Below are 20,540 nucleotides of genomic sequence, written 5' to 3' on the forward strand. Positions count from 1 at the left end.
AAGAGAGCAGGCTCCTCTGTGTCAGAGCGCAGGGTGGAGAGGCGGCATGCTCGCATCTTTTGTCCAAGGACCCCTAGAGTCGCCATCTTAGTTGCAGGACCCATGTGTTAACTCCTCTTCATTAGCTCAGGGCCTCATGTCCACTAAGATATATGAATCTATATGAATAATATGAATATGAATATATCTCAGTGCTCATGTTATGTAGAAGTCATAACCTGCGGCTGAAGGTTTACAGTTTTGCTGTTGTTGTTTTTTCCTATAGGCAGATGAGTACAGAGCTTGTAGGGAACGCAGGGCGTTTTACATATGGTCCTGCATAATGTCGTTGTGGTTTTTTTGAGATGACGTTGTTTTCCTTTGTCAGGAAGTGAGTTTTGAGTCACACGAAGCATGAATAATTCAGAGGCGCTGAATTATTCATGTTTGGGTATAGGTATAAATGACGACTGCTCTAAGAGTCCATTTTAACTTTGTGGATATTTAATTAGCCAGAATACTCAGGGAAAATCAGCACTTTTAGGAGTGTTTAGGAGGGTTGTGTCTATCTGTCTGCCTGTCTGTCTGAGAAACTGCTGGTCCGATTTTCATGAAACTCCTAAACTATTCAATTTTGGTGCTCGACTCGTGACATTTGCATATCATAGTGGCCTCCCCTCGAATCCCAACTCTCTAGCGCCTTCCTATCCCTATAGCTACGTCCCCTTTTCCTATAGTCTCACTAAACGTCCATGAGGGATTGACTGACTGACTGACTGACTGACTGACTGACTGAGTGACTTGAATACGTGTCATGACTTTGCCATCTTATGACCCGGCCTGCTTAAAAATAAAATGTACAGAATAACAGCATTTATTTACGCTGACTTGCTCTCAGCAATCGCCGCTGTCAATAAATCCATAATATGAACTTTAGTTTGTTTGCTGTTGACCTTAGTGGCTTGCTTTCAGAATTGTTGCCACAAGTTATAGTGGCAAGTTATGCTTAATTTCCTGGAGGAATCGGAGCTGATCTTGCGTGAACTGAATGAACCAACTGAATGGACTGACTGACAGACTGACAGACTGACAGACTGACAGACACAAATGGAACAAATGGAAAGCAAGATAACTAAGATAAAACAAGTCCTAGTGGTCACATTATGCCCAAATATCATGTGTTTTCTTAGGGGTAAAAAATAAGCTGGGGAATACAGACATGGTCATCAAGATCAGTCAAAGTCAAAGTCGGACGGACAAACCCGTCTTTATTGTCACACGACAACCCAACACACACATGCTGCTTTGAATCCATCCAGGCTTCTCCTTCCTCCGGGGGCAACCAGGAGCAGTGGGCAGCTTTCTTGTCCTTCCTCCGGGGGGCAACCAGGAGCCGTGGGCAGCTTTCTTCTCCTTCCTCCAGGGGGCAACCAGGAGCAGTGGGCAGCTTTCTTGTGTACAGCGCCCGGGGACCAACTTCAAATGTTGTCGTCACTGGTCAGATGATGATCTTCTGCATGTTTTTTAGTAGGGGTCATACCGATGTTGTAAGGAGGAACCCCAGGGGAGCACGGAGAGAACATGCAAACTCCACACAGAAAGGCCCTTTTGACGAGATAGCCCGCATGGGCATGGGCACTGAGGACTGGGGGGGGGGGGGGGGTGCATAGGCAAGAATCGAGCCCAGGACCTTCTAGCTGTGAGGTGACAGCGCGACCACTGCGCCGCCATGCCCCCAAGATCTTGATGTGCGCTGGCATTAGAAAAAACGGCACTGCACGTCATCTTCAGTATGCAGAGTCTCCTCAAGGCACCGCTGTACTGCACCTAATTATTTAGGTCACAAGTGTGTGGAGAACTGTGCAAAGAGCGAGACCTTCAGCTAAAGGGCATCGTCTGAACATCTCTATGGTGCCCTTTTGATATCCTCCGCTTTGATTCCTAAACAATCAAACTCAATTAAAAAGGCCATTGTTGGCTCGTACACACTCATACAGTATGTATCACGTCACTCCTCGCATGCAATGCAATGTGCCAGACGGAACCACTGTTTCCACAGTATTGGGTCAATGTCAGAGAATTTCATGCTCGACGAAGAGCCGCCTGTAAACACACTCCGCCTACAATATACAAGGAAAAAACAACCAGCCTGGGATCTGCTGGGCTTCTGGCAGCAAACGCCACCTCTGAGTGTCTGGCAAGCGGGTCATGACCTGTCCTGGGTGGATATAGCTGTGGCCACTTGGCAGTGGAAACACGCCCACTTGTGTTTTCTCAGTTAATTGCAGTGTTCCATCTTTCTTCTTCTCCCCCTCTCTCTCTCCATGAGTGCAGTAGTTCTGATGACGCCTAGTTGGTGTTCAGCTGTGTGAGAACGGGTGATGTCCTCTCTGGTCTGGTCTGGTCTGTCCCCATGGTAGCTCTTTTGAAAAGCTCCTTCTCAATTCCAAGACTTTGGACCATAGTATTCTGTCTATAAAGCGGCCTGTGATATTCTTTATTGGTTTCTACATATAGAGTTGTGTTTTATGGGTCAGCAGCTTGTTTTAGTGGACCAGGGCTCGTATCAATCTGGAGCGTTTCCCCCCCCCCCCCCCCCTCTTCTCGTTCCCATCTACATACCTCCTCAGTCTTTCTGCTTCCCATCATTTAGTAATGATAAAAACGGGAGGCCTTTGGCAACCAGTCGAAGGGGACTGAGCAGGGAGGGTGATGGCTTGGGCCCGGCCCGGAGAAAAGGGCCATTGTGTCAACACTTGGGGCTTTTATTGGTCCTCAGAGAAAGCGAGGGCCCGGCGAGGTTCTGTCCCCAGACCGACCCGTTATTGATGGATGGGTCTGTAGCATTAGCGGAGAGGGGTTTCATATAAATGCAGGGGAGAGTGGAGGGATTTTTCCGGATGCATAGCGCGACCCCAGTAAGTCATATTTAGTCTGCCTGGGGATTGCTTAGTTGGTAACTCTATCCTCTGCTACTATGTTCATAGATGTCTGCGTCTTGCTGTGGCCTCAGGTAGACGGACACAAAACTATGGGAAGGGAACCCGTTGAATTCCAAAGTACCACTTCAATCTCCTCGTGACATTTGCAGCACTTTAAAGAAGCTGTTCCGTCGATGCTTATTCATGGTTCCGTTCACTCGGGCCTGCCGGGCCTGTTCCTTTCACCTTCAGAGCACAAGCGCTTGCCTGGTGTTTGTTCAGTTGTTGAACCTTTGTCTACAAGCCAAGGCTATTTCAGCAGTCAGTGCAGGAGAGCCCACCTTCTCTGCTCTGCTATGAAGAGCCGTTTTATTCAAAGTAGGGATGCATCGATATGAACATTTTGACCGATACCCGATAATTGCTGTTATGGCTGTTAACCGATATTTACCGATGATCTGTATAAAAACTTTCTATGATAATCAAATGTTGTACATACAGTACATACTGAAAAACACTGTGTAAACACTGTGAATTTTGGGGGGAAAGTCTTTATTTCCACAACATTTGGAAAAGCGCATAAATCATAGATTTACCGCATTGTTTCCTCTCAATATGAACATTTTCACTGATACCAATATAAATAACATTTCACTCGGACCAAAACATAAAAAAATGCTGGTTTAAATAACATATTTTTTCAATGGTTCTATGGTCTCTCCCGATTCTAAATATATCTGAACCGTTTGGTTTGACCAAGTAAAACCATTTTTATAAGCATTTTACAAAATGCCTATGGGAAAATCAATCTCTGGTACAGCGCTGAAGCAGGAAGTGACGTTCCACTTTGGCCTCTCTATGCTCTGCAAGAACGCGCTGAGGCGCTGAAGGCTGAGCTGCGTGACCCCGTAACACTTCTTCACAGACTCAAAGGTGATGGAAAGCATTTATCCCAGAGATCAAAATTGCCGATGATGATTCTTGCATCGTCAGCTCCTTAAAGTATAGAGTCGCCTGGAAATATGTCTGTGCCATCAGCAGCAGAACAGAGTGAAAATACATAAAAGAGACGCTTCAGTTTTTGGCAGAACACACGGAAAACAAGAGGGCATAATTAAAGGAGGTTATGGAGGCAGGCGTTAAAGCACATAAATAAGTAATTAAGGATTAAATGCTGTTCTTTCTTTCTGCTGGGAGTTGAAAGACCATTTCCATCCTAGCTGATAGTGGTTTCTATTTTGTAGTCCCAGGCAGGCACATAAAGCTGTATATATAATATATTATTAGTATATAATTAGATTATATATATAAACGACTGCCCGTTGTCGTCAGGTTTGTTTGGCACACTACGCCTGGGCTTCAGAAGAAGGTTGCACAAGGTTATATGAGCTCGCTAGCTGTTGACACATCCCTCCGCCGGCACACACACACACACACACACACACACACACACACACACACACACACACACACTCACTCCCATGCACACGCACGCACACATGCAAATACGTGAATTTAGCTTTACGAGCTGCTTTAGTGAAAACTTTGCTAATTAAGAAAGTTAGCCCTCCAAACACCCTTCAGTCTGACAGCGGATTTAATGAGACATCAGTGGAGACACCTCCCCGTTCACCAGGAGAGAGAAGGAGAAGGAGAGGGAGATGTTTGGTTTTTAATGAGCCAGAGGGCTCGGTGTTTGTCACTGCATCTGTAATGGTGATAGTGTGTCTCGCAATGAACTGACTCGCTCGTCTCCCCTGAAGGCAGCATTCTTTATTACAGCGCGAGAGCACAGGGGGCGCTGCTGCTGCCGCCACCGTCTGTGTGTGTCATCATTTATGATCGTCAGCTCGAGACACGAGGTTCTCGGCTCAGTCGCGGAAGTGCGCCGCCGGTACTCCCTCTCCATCAAGCATGAATAACCCACGATGCATCTTTCCGAGGCGTGTTCAGTAACGCTTTGAATTATGGAATCATAATCCCCCCCCCCCACAACAATATCGTCCTTTTTATTTTCAGAAGTTCGCAACGTTCTCGCTTTAAAGGAACACTCCGCCCATTTTCAACCAGCTTTGTATCATTAGAACATCAGTAGTATATCAGAAAACTGTAAACGGTTTTGAAGTCTGTCATTTAATTTGACAGTTATTGAGTGTTAAAGTGTGGACCAGTGACATCACTGGTCCACACTAACTCAAATTAATAACTCATTAACTCAAATCAACTCTCAATAACTGTCAAACTAGATGAATGATGAATAGTTTGACAGTTATTGAGAGTTGATTTGAGTTAACGAGTTATTAATTTGAGTTAGTGTGGACCAGTGATGTCACTGGTCCACACTTTAACACTCAATAACTGTCAAATTAAATGACAGACTTCAAAACCGTTTACAGTTTTCTGATATACTGCTGATGTTCTAATGATACAAAGCTGGTTGAAAATGGGCGGAGTGTTCCTTTAAGTGCTGCGATCTTGATGACTCAGGAAAAAGAATTGTACCGATGCCCATATTTTGGGTTGCGGTCCCCCTTTTGATCATAGTCTCAGCAGGGCGAATTTATCCACAGAGTTAATTTTCTCAGTGTGTTCCTCTTTATGGGGGATTACCTCAATTAAAATTACAGGTCTATGGGATCAACTCCTGCTGGGAGTTTGATCCTTTCTTTAAGGCAGGCTCCTTTTTATAGCCGGAGACAAGTTGAGCGTGTTCTAACAAGTGCACGCGTCTCTTTTGTGAAGGGGGCACTGGGCATGTCAGTCACCATGCAACACCACCCAGGCAAAGGTTTTGGACACACCTGATTGAATGTGCTCTGTTTTCCATGATCTCAAAGCCACTTTTTGATCTGAAGGATTATGCTTAAGAAATGCTTTAAATTTGTATGAATCTCTTGCCGAAAGCCGTTTTTGCCTTTCCATCAAGGGCAAAAAGCGGCTTACTTTAAAGAATCTAAAATATAATTCAGTTTTCATTTCAACACTTTTTTTGGGGGGGCCACCGCATAATTCCACGCTGTTATTTCATAGTTTTAATGTCTTTATTATTATTCTAAAATGTGGAAAATAATAAAAAAATAAACAGAAACGTGGCATGTCCAAACTCGAGTGGCAGTTAATGGGTGTGTTAGACATTTCACGATTTATCATTTTTAATAATTTATATAACATATCATTTATTATTTTTGATAATAAAGGGGCACTAATGATATAAAAAGACGACAGTGTTTCCGTGTTGCGCTTGGTTAATGAGCTCACCTGTGCGTCTCTCTCTGCCCGGCTTTGCAGTGCGATCAGAAGGCACAAAGGAGGGACCCACCTGCATGGACAAGAACCACGGCTGTGCACACATCTGCCGCGAGACACAAAAGGGCGGCATCTCCTGTGAGTGCAGACCCGGATTCCAGCTCACCCGGAACATGAAGGACTGCAAATGTAAGTCATCACAACACCCTCGAGTCCCACACACACACACGCACGCACACACGCGCACACACACAGACACACAGACACACACACGCACAGACACACACACACGCACGCACCAAGGAGGATTTATGGGCGTCTCATAAAAACAGTGATTGGGCTTGGAACCCTGCCCACGATAGATAATTGTGCTCATTCCACAAATGCCTTCCAACACATTTGAAGTACGCTACCTTTACGTTGACATTGACATTACAAAGACGTGACACGTCTTCAGAACGGCCCTTGTCAAGCAAAACATGTCGATCCAATAAGAAGTGATCATTTACGCCACAAATGGGGGGGGGGGGGAGGGGGGCGAGTGGCGTGTGGGGAGGCTTCCTCCTCCTCGGGACGGGAGGGGGGACCCGCTCTGACGGACAGCGCACACTTCCTGTTGCCGTGCAACGGAGATCCTCCCTGTCAGGGCCGGGGCCGGGGCTGACGGGGGATTTGGCTGTGTTTGGATAAGGATTGGAGAAGTGTTATTCTATCGTTTCTCGGTGACAGCCCAGGAAAAGGGCAGAATGGCGTCGGGGATGCTCGGGTGCAGACAGGATGGCGGTGGAGAGCCGGGCGCTCTGGCTCTTTTTCACTCTGTCATCGCAGGTGTATTAAGAGTGCCCGCCTCCTCCCCCTGCCAGCCAGCACACACATGCTCTTTACATGTAAGTCGAAGCAAAGACACGCATGTGTGTGCGCCCTTTGCATGTAAGTCAAAGCAAAGACACACGTGTGCACGCTCACACACACACACACACACCAAACATCTTACTCTTCCCGTGACGTGGGTGTAAATGGCACTATAGTCATGTCGTGTGTGCTTATGAAACCCGAGGCTCGCCCGACGCGCGGGTCTCACCGCCCGCAGCTCGGCTGCTGCGCGGCCTCGCCCGCAGCTCGGCTGCTGCGTGGCCTCGCCTGCTCTATTGGCATGCACAATCATCGCCTGCTCTATTGGCATCACTGTCACAGATGATGTCACAATGCCTATGACATAATCAGTGATAGTCATAAGATGGTCAATAATGATGTCATAGACATTGTGACATCATCAGTGGGACAAAAATTGAAACAGACAGACCTACTCAATTTTTTTATAAATATAAGAAGATGTCATAAATTGTCCTACATTTTGACACTACTCACATGAATTTTGCACACTTGAGCTGATGGAGATGTAAATAAAGACAGGTCCACCTTCATATTATTCTGACTCTGACTCAAACCCACTTGTGGACTCCTTCCTTGACGCACCTGAAAGCCTCGAGCACGACATCCAGCGCTCCTGTTGTTTTCCTGAGCTGCATGCTGATCAACGACACAAAGGTCAAACAAGATTTTAATGGTTGAGTCACAAAAATGGAGGAAGGAAATGTGCTTTGAATAATTGCACTGGTATTTAACCCATTGATACCTGATGCAGCATTTGCGTGTATATCCATCATTTGTGTGTGTATCCCTTTAAGTCTTAAAGGGATACATACACACACAAATGCTGCATCAGGTATCAATGGGTTAAAGCAATTTGACAACTCTCAAAATGTGTCCTATACTGTGCTAGAGCTTCTAAGGGCTCATCACAGGAGGAAGGTGTTACCAGCATCACACAGAAGGTGCTCAGAACTGGTTTGAATATGCTGAGTTTGCTGACACCCATCATGGCATCCAGCATCTCCACATAGACACGACCTCCATCTGTCCTTGATATTTGTATGTCTGGCTAATTTATAAATATTCTTTGGTGCGTTTGCTTGTTTCCATTAAGAACTGCACCAGGCAGCCAGAGACAGAGGCTTATTAGTCTATATGCCTCAACACCTTGTCCCACTGATCCAGCAAAGCAATACCTGCATCTTTTATTATATATTATATTATATTATATTATATTATATTATATTATATTATATTATATTATGTTATATTATGTTATGTTGTATTATATTATATTATATTATATTATATTATATTATATTATGTTATGTTATGTTATGTTATATTATATTAAGCACACCCACTTTTTGTGATGATTCAGGTTTCAAGAGGAAACGTCCATCTTGTCGCTTTCTCTGGCGTCAATACAGAGCGCTCAGATGTGTGCATCTAAAGCACATAAGACCCGCATCACTTAATGCAGTCTGAATCCAGCCCATAATATTGACATGATAGAGCATAATATGGACCAGAGGAAGAGACTGTGTATTGTATGTAGCATGTTGCCGCTCATGTGGGCTAACTATGTGTTCTTTGATAGTGACGTGTAACTACGGCAACGGGGGCTGCCAACACATCTGCGAGGAGACGGACCACGGGCCCAGGTGTTCGTGTCACATGAAGTTTGTGCTGCACAGCGATGGAAAGACTTGTGTAGGTGAGTCATCTCACCTCGGAGAGAGAGACTGTCCAGGACCAGAAACAATGGCGTGGCGATGGAGACAATGTTAGAAGAAGAAGCACAAACTTGATTCACTCGGGGACCCACGTTTCCAAAAAGCAAATTGAATTAACTTGTGAAATGAGTCTTTTTGCCTCTTCTGTGACATGCAAGGACAAAATGCTACCACCACCACCACCACCACCTCCCCTCTGCTTCCCTCTCTGCTGCCGCTGCACCAGTAACCTCTCCAAAGTCTCTGCATCTGCTTGGGCTTCTCTTCTTCTCCCTCCTCTTCACTGGACACTGTGGTCCTCCCTCTCCTGATCTTCTCCCTCTTTTCTCCAGCCATGCACTCAGACGCAACTCTTCCATCTTCCCCCTCGGGTCAACTCCCTCCGACTCTGTCCCATCGGTATTAACCCACACACCTGACCTAACCTTCCACTGGCATTTGCCAGTGTTTGCCTCGGTCGACATACGCCGAGTAAAGAATGACCCGGAGAAGACGCCATTATTGAACCGTTCTGAAGGGTTAGTTTTCCCGTCCGATGGGACCTGTAGTCGCTGCCGATTCACAGCGGTGACCTTTTCCAGAGGTGTGCGTTTATAATATGCGTAACCGGGCGGAAGAGCACAGACATTTATTCAACGGTGGCCCCCCGGTGTTTATTGGAGACAGGCTAGTATTGGAGACGGAGCTATATTTGATCTACCCCTGCAACCAAAATGTCATCAATATATTCTGCATACAAAATACAAGCATTTAAAAAACACTTTAGTTTGCAGTATTAATAGCACAGCTGTTATGAGGGATGTTTCCATGGCTGCACGGGGACATATTTTCTTTGTCATGAATGCAGATCGTAATAGACTTGGCACCTTGGGCCCTGCACAGTAGACGGTAAGGTGGTTGCTTGGGGTTTGGGTGGCTGTTAAGTTTTGAGGGCCCTGGTTTGGGTCGTGGCTGGTTTAGGCACCAGTGTTTTCGGATCCCCTTTATTACCGCAAAAGCGCTGATGAGATCCAGGCCCGTGTCAAGGTCTGGTCAGCCAAGCTGTCATTATTGCTGCACGCCGCTCGGGCCAAGGGGGACGGCCCGCAAAGCCGACCGCAACCAAATTAGATGTCTTAGCCAGTCTTATTCCCCGAGACCGAGCAAAATCTACATTCGGCGTGCCAGATTAAAGGGGAGCACTCGGCCAGTTAAAATCTCCGGTTTCCCCCACAGAGTCTGGGGGTTACCGAGGCGGGAGTGGAGAGCTCCCCCTGCGGTCGACATCGGGGCGCTTCCATCTCCCAGACACGCTATTAGTTAATAAAAGCCACGATAAAACAAACAAGTCTGCCCGAATGAGCCGCTGACGGGCGAGTGAGTGACAGGTACGTCGGAGGGACGCGCAGTAAAAAGGCACCGCGCTGCCGTGCGGCTGCCAGGACTGCGAGCCGCGATTGAGGTTTTCCACTGTGAAAATGTGACTGTTACGGCTGTGTGTAAATCACTTGACTTGTGGTTTCAAAGCGTTAAATGCTGAAACTATTGGTTGATGTAAGTTGTACTGTAACGCTCCAAAAATTGTGCGACGCCGTATGCAGATATTTCAAGTTGGCGTGCCAGGTTTTATTACAATAATCCTAATCTTAATCGCGTTTTATATCAGTTTCACTTGTTACAAGATACAATCAAGCTCCAAGACAAAGATAAAACATTGAACAAGATCCCCCCCCCTCCCCCCACACACACACACACACACACACACACACCTGGAAACAAATGACCTTAAAACTAGCGAAATCATCTGCTAATCCCGAATTAAGTCTCACATAACCCTTAGATGCCAAAATACAACCGAAAAAGTTCTCACTACTAGGCTTGTTTTTTGTGCGTATGGTGGTCTGTATGGCGAGTAGTGAACATCACCACTCGGCCACAGTATACAAAAATTTGTGCTGTATTAGAGGTAGTATCCATGGCAACGATACAGAGAGGAAAAATACACTGGCCTCACTGTTGATTTGGAAACATTGATGATTCATTGAGTCCCTGCATACTCCATCTCATGCGCACATGATTGTGAATCAGGTCTGCCTCGTCAGCGGCTCTGTGGTCAATCTGTTTGCTTCTTTTCGGGGGCATGCTGTAGCTACACTGTTCTCAATCCATCTTGCCGGGTGTTTCATAATTCATATTGCATTCTGCCACATTCTCATTCATTTGACGGTGTGTGTGTCTCTCACACACTTGAGCCGGGCTTGTTCTTCTGGGTCCATATGCAGCTCTGGTCTATTTGGAGTTGTTGGTTTCTCATCCTTCCCTGTCGCTATTTATTATTACTGTGCATAAATATTCTGGTTGGTGTCGGTAGAGCTCGCCGATGAAAGGCAGGCACATGTGGAAACACACGCAGAATCACATGCAAGTACACACGCACAAACACATGTACTCTCTCACACACACACACACACACACACACACACACACACACACACACACACACACACACACACACACACACACACACACACACACACACACACACATTCACAATTGAGGACAAAAATGTGTTTGGTTGCATCATTAAACTAAAAGACTATATATTATATAACTTTCCTAATATGCAGAATTGTATTTGTGCATACAATATCTGTATATCAAGGAAGTGGAGATATCAGAAAGGAGCAGCTGTCATGTGGAAGTATTCATGCTGTTAGCACAGCAAATCATAAACACTCACAAATAGCAGGCAGATGCAGACATGCTCAGGAGTTGCAATCATCTGAAGAGTTAGCAACACTGTATCACGCACGCACACACACACGCACACGCGCACACACACACACACACACGCACGCACACACACACACACACACACACACACACGCACGCACGCGCGCACACACACACACACACACACACACACACACACACACACACACACACAGAGAAGCAGAGCGAGATTGATATGCATTCTACAACACAAACACAAAGACAAACAAACAACCATACAAACAGCGCACACATCCAGCATGCATGCATCATACACAATGCATGTAAACTACACACATAGCCTTCACGCGTACGCCCAGGACATAAACACGCTGTGCTCACATGTCGGGTGGTCTGTGCATTTCATACTGCTGTGTTAGAATGTATCTCTGTCTTCTGCTATGGGGCATGGTGGTGTGGAGGCGGGGCATGGTGGTGTGGAGGCGGGGCATGGTGCTGGACATGGCTTCTGGCTGGTGCATGCTGGGATAGCGAGCGTCATGCTGGGCTATGGCCATGGCAGTTCATATAAACTGGGCATTGCTTTGTGGACGTGTCACCAAGGAAAAGACCTGTGACTGGTTCTGATGAGTGATCCTCACATCCTTCATCTGACACTGCAAGACTGACAAGATGCCATGTGTGCCCAAACATAGAAGCACAGATTTATCACATAATGCTAATTTTTTTTTACATTATTTAAATTTGGGATAGCTAAACAATACCCTAAAAAGGCCCTTTGCCATGTTGTTATTGTAATTAAGATTTTTTTTTGTGGGGCGCCCGGGCGCTGTAGCGGTCTATTCTCTCGCTACCAACACGGGGGGTTCGTGTCCCATGTTACCTCCGGCTTAGTTTTCCTACAGACACAATTGGCTGTGTCTGTGGAAGCCAGACAAGTGTCCCTGGTCGTTGCACTATAGCGCCTCCTCTGGTCGGCACCTGTTCGCTGCCAGGTGAAAAGAAGCGGCTGGCAACGGGGGGTTGGGGGGGGGGGAAGCAGTACCCAGGACCGCTTAGGCAGGGGAAATTGGCTGTACAAAAATTGGGAGAAAAGGGGGGGGGTATTTGTTGACCTGGCTTGACAAATCAATCAAAACATAAAAAAAAAGAAAAAAAAAAGCTTATGTTTCCCAGCAACAGAAATACAATTTGAAGCAACTGGATGATTTGACCCTCTATGATGGCATAGCACTTAAATTGTACGGTTCCTGCTACCAAACTGTCATTAGTGGTTTGACATCACAACACAACTCAATCAAACAAGGTTGATTCTGAGACGGTCTGACCAAACGGGCACAACCATCTTTACCAGAGAGACATGAATGTGGCTGTCCCTGTCTTTTTGGCTCACACACAGTACTAACCACTCGCTCTGTCTGTCAAGGCTTGCAGTAATACTCGCACTAACTCCATTACCTCCCGACAGCCTCACCAACCAACCACCACACGCACAACAACCCTACACTTTGTATGCACGGTGCAGAATGTGTTTGTGTGCATGATTGCATGTTGCAAGGTACCACTTTTGCCTTGAGATGTCACCCTTTTTCTTTCTCTGGAGAAGGACCTGTCATCGTCAATTTGCTCTCACTGTAGGGCTTAATGGAAAGTACAGTAAGCAGCAGCAGCAGCAGCAGCCGCTGTTTGTTCAGTTGTTAGCAACAGTCGGCCGTGTTTCCCCTCTTTGCAAATCAATGTCATCCTTCACCTCCTGCCGACGTTGATTATTATTTGTTTCATCCTGGTGGAGATTATGGTATTTTATTCCCCCCCCCCCCTCCTCCATATGATACACCACACCTGATTGGCTCCTGTCAACATCGTCAAGCTCACATTCTCATCGTTACATCACACGAGAAGGGTGTGTGGTTCAAACGTACGGAGCACTAAAGCAGTGTTTTTGCAATGTGCGTGTGTGTGTGTGTGTATAAATGTGTGTGTCTGTGTGCGCGCATGCAGGGGAGAGGAGTGTCCAGCCCCAGGCAGCCCCACAGCTGTTCCCCAATGGTAACTATGTGCTCCTCTGACTCCTCTCTCTGGGGGTCCTGCCTGAGTCGCTGTGGGTGTGGGGGTGTAGAGAGGAAGCTAACCCCTAACATATACACTGATGATCAGGCCCCTCCCTCCTCCCAGAGGGGCATCATCCTTCTGACCCCTTGACCTTTGACTCCTCCCCACCTTCCTCTTCCCTCTCTCCACGAATGCCCTCTCAATAACAATGGTCACTGCCCGTGTCAAACCACGCCTTTTCAAAACACAGCTGCAAAACAGAGAGCTTCTGACCGGTACAGACCCAGAATAATGAACGTTACACAAAGGGAATAGCGATGCATCTGATATTGTCAAAATAATAATAACAGGCGCCGGAGGGTGCCCCACCTATAGACGGTTTTAACTTGACAACAATAACAACCGTCACAACCCACCTGAATATCCGGTTTCGGCGGTTTACTTCCTGTATACATCGCTGAGCGCAGGCTGATATTCGGCTCATATTAAATGTTAATGTCAGGCTGTGTCTCCGACAGACACAGTAACAACGTAGCCTATTTCGGTGTTTATGTCTTGTAGTAGTTAGTAGTTGTTTTTGTTGTTGTTGATAGTTGCCATAACAACCACCCCTGTTGGAAAGACGTGCACACGCTGGGTAGTAGGAAGCGTTGTCGTCTGGTCCGGAGCTAGCCTGAGAGGCTAATAAAAGCTACGTGTTACAGAGTAAGCGGACTATCAGTACAGTACGTTATTGCACGCATAGGCCTATCTTTACATTTAAACGTATAGCAAAAATAAAAAAATAGAAATAGAAGTAGGCTATGTCAGTGCTTTCCCCTGAACAGCTGAGAAAGTGGACACTGTAAAATAGTCAGCACTGTGAAGCTGATACAATTCAGGTGGCGGTAAAGCAACATTAATTTAAGGATGCCAACCGCCATAAAACACAGAAGAAGAAGCTGAGAAAAAGGAAGTGCTGTGGGGTTGCAGCTGGTGAAAACCGTCTTATTTGATGCAGTCCCACCAAAAGAGTCTCCCTACTTGCAGTTACTTCCCTACGTGATTATTCGCTAGTATTCACACCGAGGTTTCATTAATAAATCTTTCAAGATGTTTTAGCGAAAAGCACAAATCGCGTTCGTCCAAAGTCCGTGCCCCTCTGAACTAACTGTCATGGCTTTTAAATAGCAGACCAAGGCGAGGGTTCTGGTTTGATCTGTGTTTTTGATACAACTGCTATGAGGGAAATGAAGCCTGCACTGTGTCAAGCACCTGGCCGCGCTTGTTGCTAAACGCCATCATCACGGCCTATTAGCTTTGGGGAAGGAGCCAGTGATCTGTCGGTGATTCGTACGTCGAGATGGAACGCAGAATCCCTCTCTCTCCGCTCTTCTGTTTGATACGCCGTCCAACAATGTGTGCCCCAAAATGGTGGAAACAGTCGATTGCGTGGAATGTCTCCGTGTTATTTCACTGCAAAGTCCTTGTCAGTCTTCAAGTGATTTGTCTCATTGGATCTGCAGTCGTATGAACAAAGGAGGACAATGAGGCAGAGCTGCAACCATTAATCGATTAGTCGATCGACGGAAAAAGAATCGACAACTATTTTGATCATCGATTCATCGTTTTGAGTCATTTTTTCAGGAAGAAAAAGTCCAAATTCTCTGATTCGAGCTTCTTAAATGTGAATATTTTCTGGTTTCTTGACTCCTCTACGACAGTAAACTAAATATCTTTGGGTTGTGGACAAAACAAGACATTAGAGGATGTCATCTTGGGCTTTGGGAAACACTGATCGACATTTTTTCCACCATCTTCTGACATTTTATAGACCAAACAACGGATCGATTCATCGAGAAAATAATCCACAAATTCATCGATAATGAAAATAATCGTTTTTCCCCTCAGCCCTACACTGAGGGGAAAAACACAACATAAACCAAAACACACATCGAAGAAGCGTTACGATTCCACATCATCAAATCAACTCAGCTCGCTTTTCAGGATCAATTTTTGTTGTTGTTACTGTATGGATAATATGACCGCAAGATGGCAGGAAAAACAAACGCATAAATCTGCGAGGATGTATTAAACCTCCTTACATCAAAGAGATGTATTGTTTAATTACAGCATGTAAGAGACAGAGCAGACTCAGAGGGATGTTCTGAAAGTCATTGCCCATTCAAGGTAAGAAGGGAAAGCTGTGTGTTTCTGCTGTACTGTACGTACATGAAGACTTGAGTTCACCACATGAGTCTCACCTATTTATTTCAGGTATTTTTGTTGGCCTAGATTTTTATACATATATTTATAAAAATAGAAACATTACAACTAAGCAAGAGATACGTTTTGCGCACCATGCTTTGTCGGGTTAACTTTTAGTGTGGCCTTCTGAAACTTTGCTTTATAGTCTCCTTTCAAAGCTGCACCCTTAGAGAACGATTCTTCTCTTATTTTGTTATCGTGTGGGTTATGTTATTGAGAGAGCATTCACTTCACAACTTTGGTGAGTTTTGGATGAATAACCCCGACACCTTCTGAGTCACTTTAGCTGCATGTTTTGCCGTTGGGTCAAGAACATAATAGTGTTTTCTTTCAATAGAAATGATATCGCTATATTCCCAAATGATCAACACGCCATCTTGTGCCTTGCACTTCTGCCCACTCGTCCTCTGGCACATTTTGTTTGCCGTCTGTTGGAAGTGACCAGTGCTTGTCAACAGTCCTCCTCGAAGTCACGAACTGCTGTAAAATCCTGTGGCTTTCTGGGAGAACGACTGTGTGAAGCTCACCATATGAAACGTATACTGCGGAGGCTCAGCATTAGACCAAACACAGTCCATATCTGAATCATCATATTGAGGAGTATTTACAAGAGTCTGCCCGCTGCTAATTGTGGGTCCCAACCCGGGTGCACTGTAGATGTGGCTGGTGCCGGTCCAAAGCACACAAACCCACACGCATACCAGAGATTGTGTCTCTCCCTGTCTTCACGAAGCCATCGTGTCATCAATATTCCTCTGCCCTCTGAACACACCATCATTACAGTTTGGTGAGATGACTGCCTGACTAAGCGTTTTGCAGGCATGTCCCGACACCGTCTGATCACCACGTCTGCCAACTCTCACTGCCTCACACTTTGCAATTATGTGAAGCCGCAGCAGTGCTGCTGCGCACTCCAGCCTGGGTCCCACAGCAGTGCTGCTGCGCACTCCAGCCTGGGTCCCCATAGCAGTGCTGCGCACTCCAGCCTGCGTCCCACAGCAGTGCTGCTGCGCACTCCAGCCTTGGTCCCACAGCAGTGCTGCTGCGCACTCCAGCCTGGGTCCCACAGCAGTGCTACGCACTCCAGCCTGGGTCCCACAGCAGTGCTGCTGCGCACTCCAGCCTGGGTCCCACAGCAGTGCTGCGCACTCCAGCCTGCGTCCCACAGCAGTGCTGCACACTCTAGCCTGGGTCCCACAGCAGTGCTGCACACTCTAGTCTAGCCTGGGTCCCACAGCAGTGCTGCACACTCTAATCTAGCCTGGGTCCCATAGCAGTGCTGCACACTCCAGCCTGGGTCCCACAGCAGTGCTGCACACTCTAGTCTAGCCTGGGTCCCACAGCAGTGCTGCACACTCCAGCCTGGGTCCCACAGCAGTGCTGCACATTCCAGCCTGGGTCCCACAGCAGTGCTGCACACTCCAGCCTGGGTCCCACAGCAGTGCTGCACCCTCTAGTCTAGCCTGGGTCCCACAGCAGTGCTGCACACTCCAGCCTGGGTCCCACAGCAGTGCTGCACACTCTAGCCTGGGTCCCCCAGCAGTGCTGCACACTCTCGTCTAGCCTGGGTCCCATAGCAGTGCTGCGAACTCCAGCCTGGGTCCCACAGCAGTGCTGCACACTCTAGTCTAGCCTGGGTCCCACAGCAGTGCTGCACACTCTAGTCTGGGTCCCACAGCAGTGCTGCACACTCCAGCCTGGGTCCCACAGCAGTGCTGCACCCTCTAGTCTAGCCTGGGTCCCACAGCAGTGCTGCACACTCCAGCCTGGGTCCCACAGCAGTGCTGCACACTCTAGTCTAGCCTGGGTCACACAGCAGTGCTGCACACTCCATCCTGGGTCCCACAGCAGTGCTGCACACTCTAGCCTGGGTTGTTGTGACTGAGATTTGAGCTGAAGCGCCCTCTCTAGCTAACAGTTTGCTAAGCACCAAAATGAACTATCTTTCACCTGTTGGGATCAGAACCAGAATCACTCCATTTGTATTCCAAATACATTTACGTGTACCAGACATTTTGTCCCGATGAATTGAATCATCTTGCCTTGTTCAGCCTCTGGCAGCAATATCCACTGGACCATGGCTGACCAATTGGTGGCCCACGGGCCAACTTTATTCCCCGTTTGTTTTGGTCCACCATGAATTTGACAACAACAACAAAATCGGTGGGTGATTTTACTGTCTTTCAGAGGTTCTAGTCTAGTGGGATCATTTTTAAAGCTAGTGTGATGATCCTTAGGCGAGATTTTGGTGAGGGAAAAACTAGGGTGGGCATTTTCAAAGGGGTCCCTTGACCTCTGACCTCAAGACATCTGAATGACAATGGGTTCTATGGGTAGGGTGGGTTAGGGTTATGCACCTCAAGTTGCATGCACTTTCTGTGCAGAAAAGGTGTCTTTGCCTTTGAAAATGTTTAAAGTCGAGCTGAACCCAAGAATGACTTTTCTTTTCTTTTAGTTCAAATATCTGGGTATGCACTAGTGCACCTATTTAATAATGTATGCAAAACAAATCACAACAATCTAATTTCTTTCGTTTTTCACACTTTTTCACATCAAAAGTTCGTTTTTCAAGATTTCATTGATAACAGTAATTTACAGTTTGCTGACGTCACCCAGTACTATCAAATTTCTACCCCATTTCAACCAATCATATCACGACATGCAGCTGTCAATCAAATCTTCATTTCTGGATAATTTTCTCTTACAAATGAAGTCGAAAATGGCGCCTAGTGCGCCTAATTCCTATCCCATAAACTAACTACTAACTTGGCCAATTGTTAGAAACATGGATAAAAAACAAAAACTATAATCTCTAAGAATGCAAAGAAATGTAACTGGCTTGTTAAAACGCGCATTCCAGGGATATCGTATTTACAGAAATAGCGTAAAAGGCGCGCGCTTGAGAGCGTGGTTGTCAGGGTCTGCCCTCGGAGATTCCAGGCGGGCGGGCGGGCAGCACCCATTCATCGGATTGTCCGCTCCCTCCACACGAAGCAGCTGGCTGCCTGGTACTCCGCGGATCCCACTCGCGTAGCACGACAACACGCTGAATCCCACTCGATTTGGAGGCGGAACACGCCAGGATTGGCCAAAGCCCAATCCAGTCCCCAGAATTGTCAAATAAAATCATCGACATGATACTATGACCCGCCTCTCAACCTGTCATCTTAGACAAACTATGTTTTCAGTCTGAAACGGACTCATTATGCACGTGACGAACAGGTTCAGCTCGACTTTAAGCTCCCCCCCCCCCCCCCCCAATCAACCCTAAATCTAACTTTAATAAAATATTTTAATAAAAGTATTATTTTCAAAATTTATTTCAGATTTAGAGTGTAAATTGTCTATCAAATATAATAGATTTTAACATAATATCAACATTTATTTTTGGTCCCACGGCCCTCCATGCAGATTAATGTTTGGCCCTTGATAGGGAAGAATTTTGGGCACCTCTGAGTCTGAACTCTTTTGAGTTGCCGTCCATAAAACGGTTACATAGCATGAAAATTAAATCACTGTAGGCACAGTTTTGTTTTGCTTTGATGCATAATTCCCGTCTGCACGTCTTTATTATTATTATTTGCGAGAAGTGGTTTTAGTGAAGCGCTAGTTACGAGCCGCTGCGTGCAGAGCCGCTGCGTGCAGAGCCGCTGCATGCAGAGCCCTGTGTTGTTTACATTCGAGTGAGGGGGATTAGGTGCTCCCCCAAAGGGATCCTCAGTCTCTATAAAAACCCCGTGCAGCTGGCGTTCCCTCTGTAGTGCCACGTGTGAGCTGCCCTCTCCTCTGCCAGCGTGAAGTCTTCAACCAGGCCAGCTGTGACGTTGGCTCCTTCTACTACAAGATCCCTCATCCTATTAGAGAGAAGCCGATGAGTTGTGCGGACGGACGTCCAGCAGCTAACCTGAACCCGCGGGTTGTCCCGGGTCACAGAAGGCATATTGTTTTTCATCTATAAAGCTGGCAAAAACGATTAGGCGACGACACCGTCGCTCTGTTGTGCGAGGACAGATTTCTCTGTCTACTGTTCCTTAAAATGAGAGTCTCGGTGAAATGTGTCAGTGATGATGAGACGCCGGCTGTCGTCTCTTTGACTGACTACCCTCCCCTTTTCAAATCAGTCGAGCTGGAGCACAGGGACACGCCGAGGAGCTGAGATTGCTTTTTTATCCCCGAAATGCCTGGAAGGTTTTGTGTCGAACCCGGGAAAAAGTGGTGGGTTTTGACGGCATCTGTCTGGAAGTTGAGCCGTGTTCCTTGTGACGGGGGGGGGGGGGTGGGGGCGGGGGCGGATGTTCTACAGAGATGTTTTGGAGGTCGTAATACACCTTGACCACAGAGGATCACGCATACATAAACATGTACACACACACATGCACACACGCACACGCACACTGGGAAGCATGAGAACCCTGTGTGTTCGGGCTGCGTTAGATCTAACATTTCCTAACGACTGTTTCCCCTCGTTACTCTGATTCTCCAGCGCCTCTTGGGTTACCATCTGTGTTAATCTCCTTCAGCTGCTGCGTCTCTCTCTAGCTCTGCTCTCTGCAGCCCGGGGTTCCCGGTTCACCCCGGCCTATCCGTCACTGTGGTGCTGCTGGATGGACTGAGAGCCCTCCTCCTGACTGTGCCTCTGTTTCTTCCCCCTTCCCGTCGCATGTTTACCTGACGCTCGAGACAGTGTTGTGGTCGAGTCATTATAGCTCGAGTCCAAAGTCGAGTCTCGAGTCCCCCAGTGTTCGAGTCAAAGTCTGAGTCACCTTAGAAGAGT

At 46.8% G+C, this 20,540-nt stretch overlaps 1 protein-coding gene across 2 annotated transcripts in view; it reads left to right on the top strand.

The window, feature by feature from the left end:
• Window positions 1-20,540, top strand: part of scube3 (signal peptide, CUB domain, EGF-like 3) — a 100,496-nt gene that overhangs the window by 55,179 nt on the left and 24,777 nt on the right. The window contains exons 5-7 of one of the 2 annotated variants that reach the window (XM_083642287.1): window positions 6,189-6,335; window positions 8,620-8,736; window positions 13,469-13,516. In XM_083642287.1, coding sequence (XP_083498413.1) covers window positions 6,189-6,335; window positions 8,620-8,736; window positions 13,469-13,516 — 312 coding nt within the window. The remainder of the gene's footprint in view (window positions 1-6,188; window positions 6,336-8,619; window positions 8,737-13,468; window positions 13,517-20,540) is intronic. The other variant, XM_083642288.1, reaches the window with a different exon arrangement.

This window comes from Poromitra crassiceps (assembly GCF_964638095.1).
Source record: "Poromitra crassiceps genome assembly, chromosome: 8".
Taxonomy (NCBI): Eukaryota; Metazoa; Chordata; class Actinopteri; order Beryciformes; family Melamphaidae; genus Poromitra; species Poromitra crassiceps.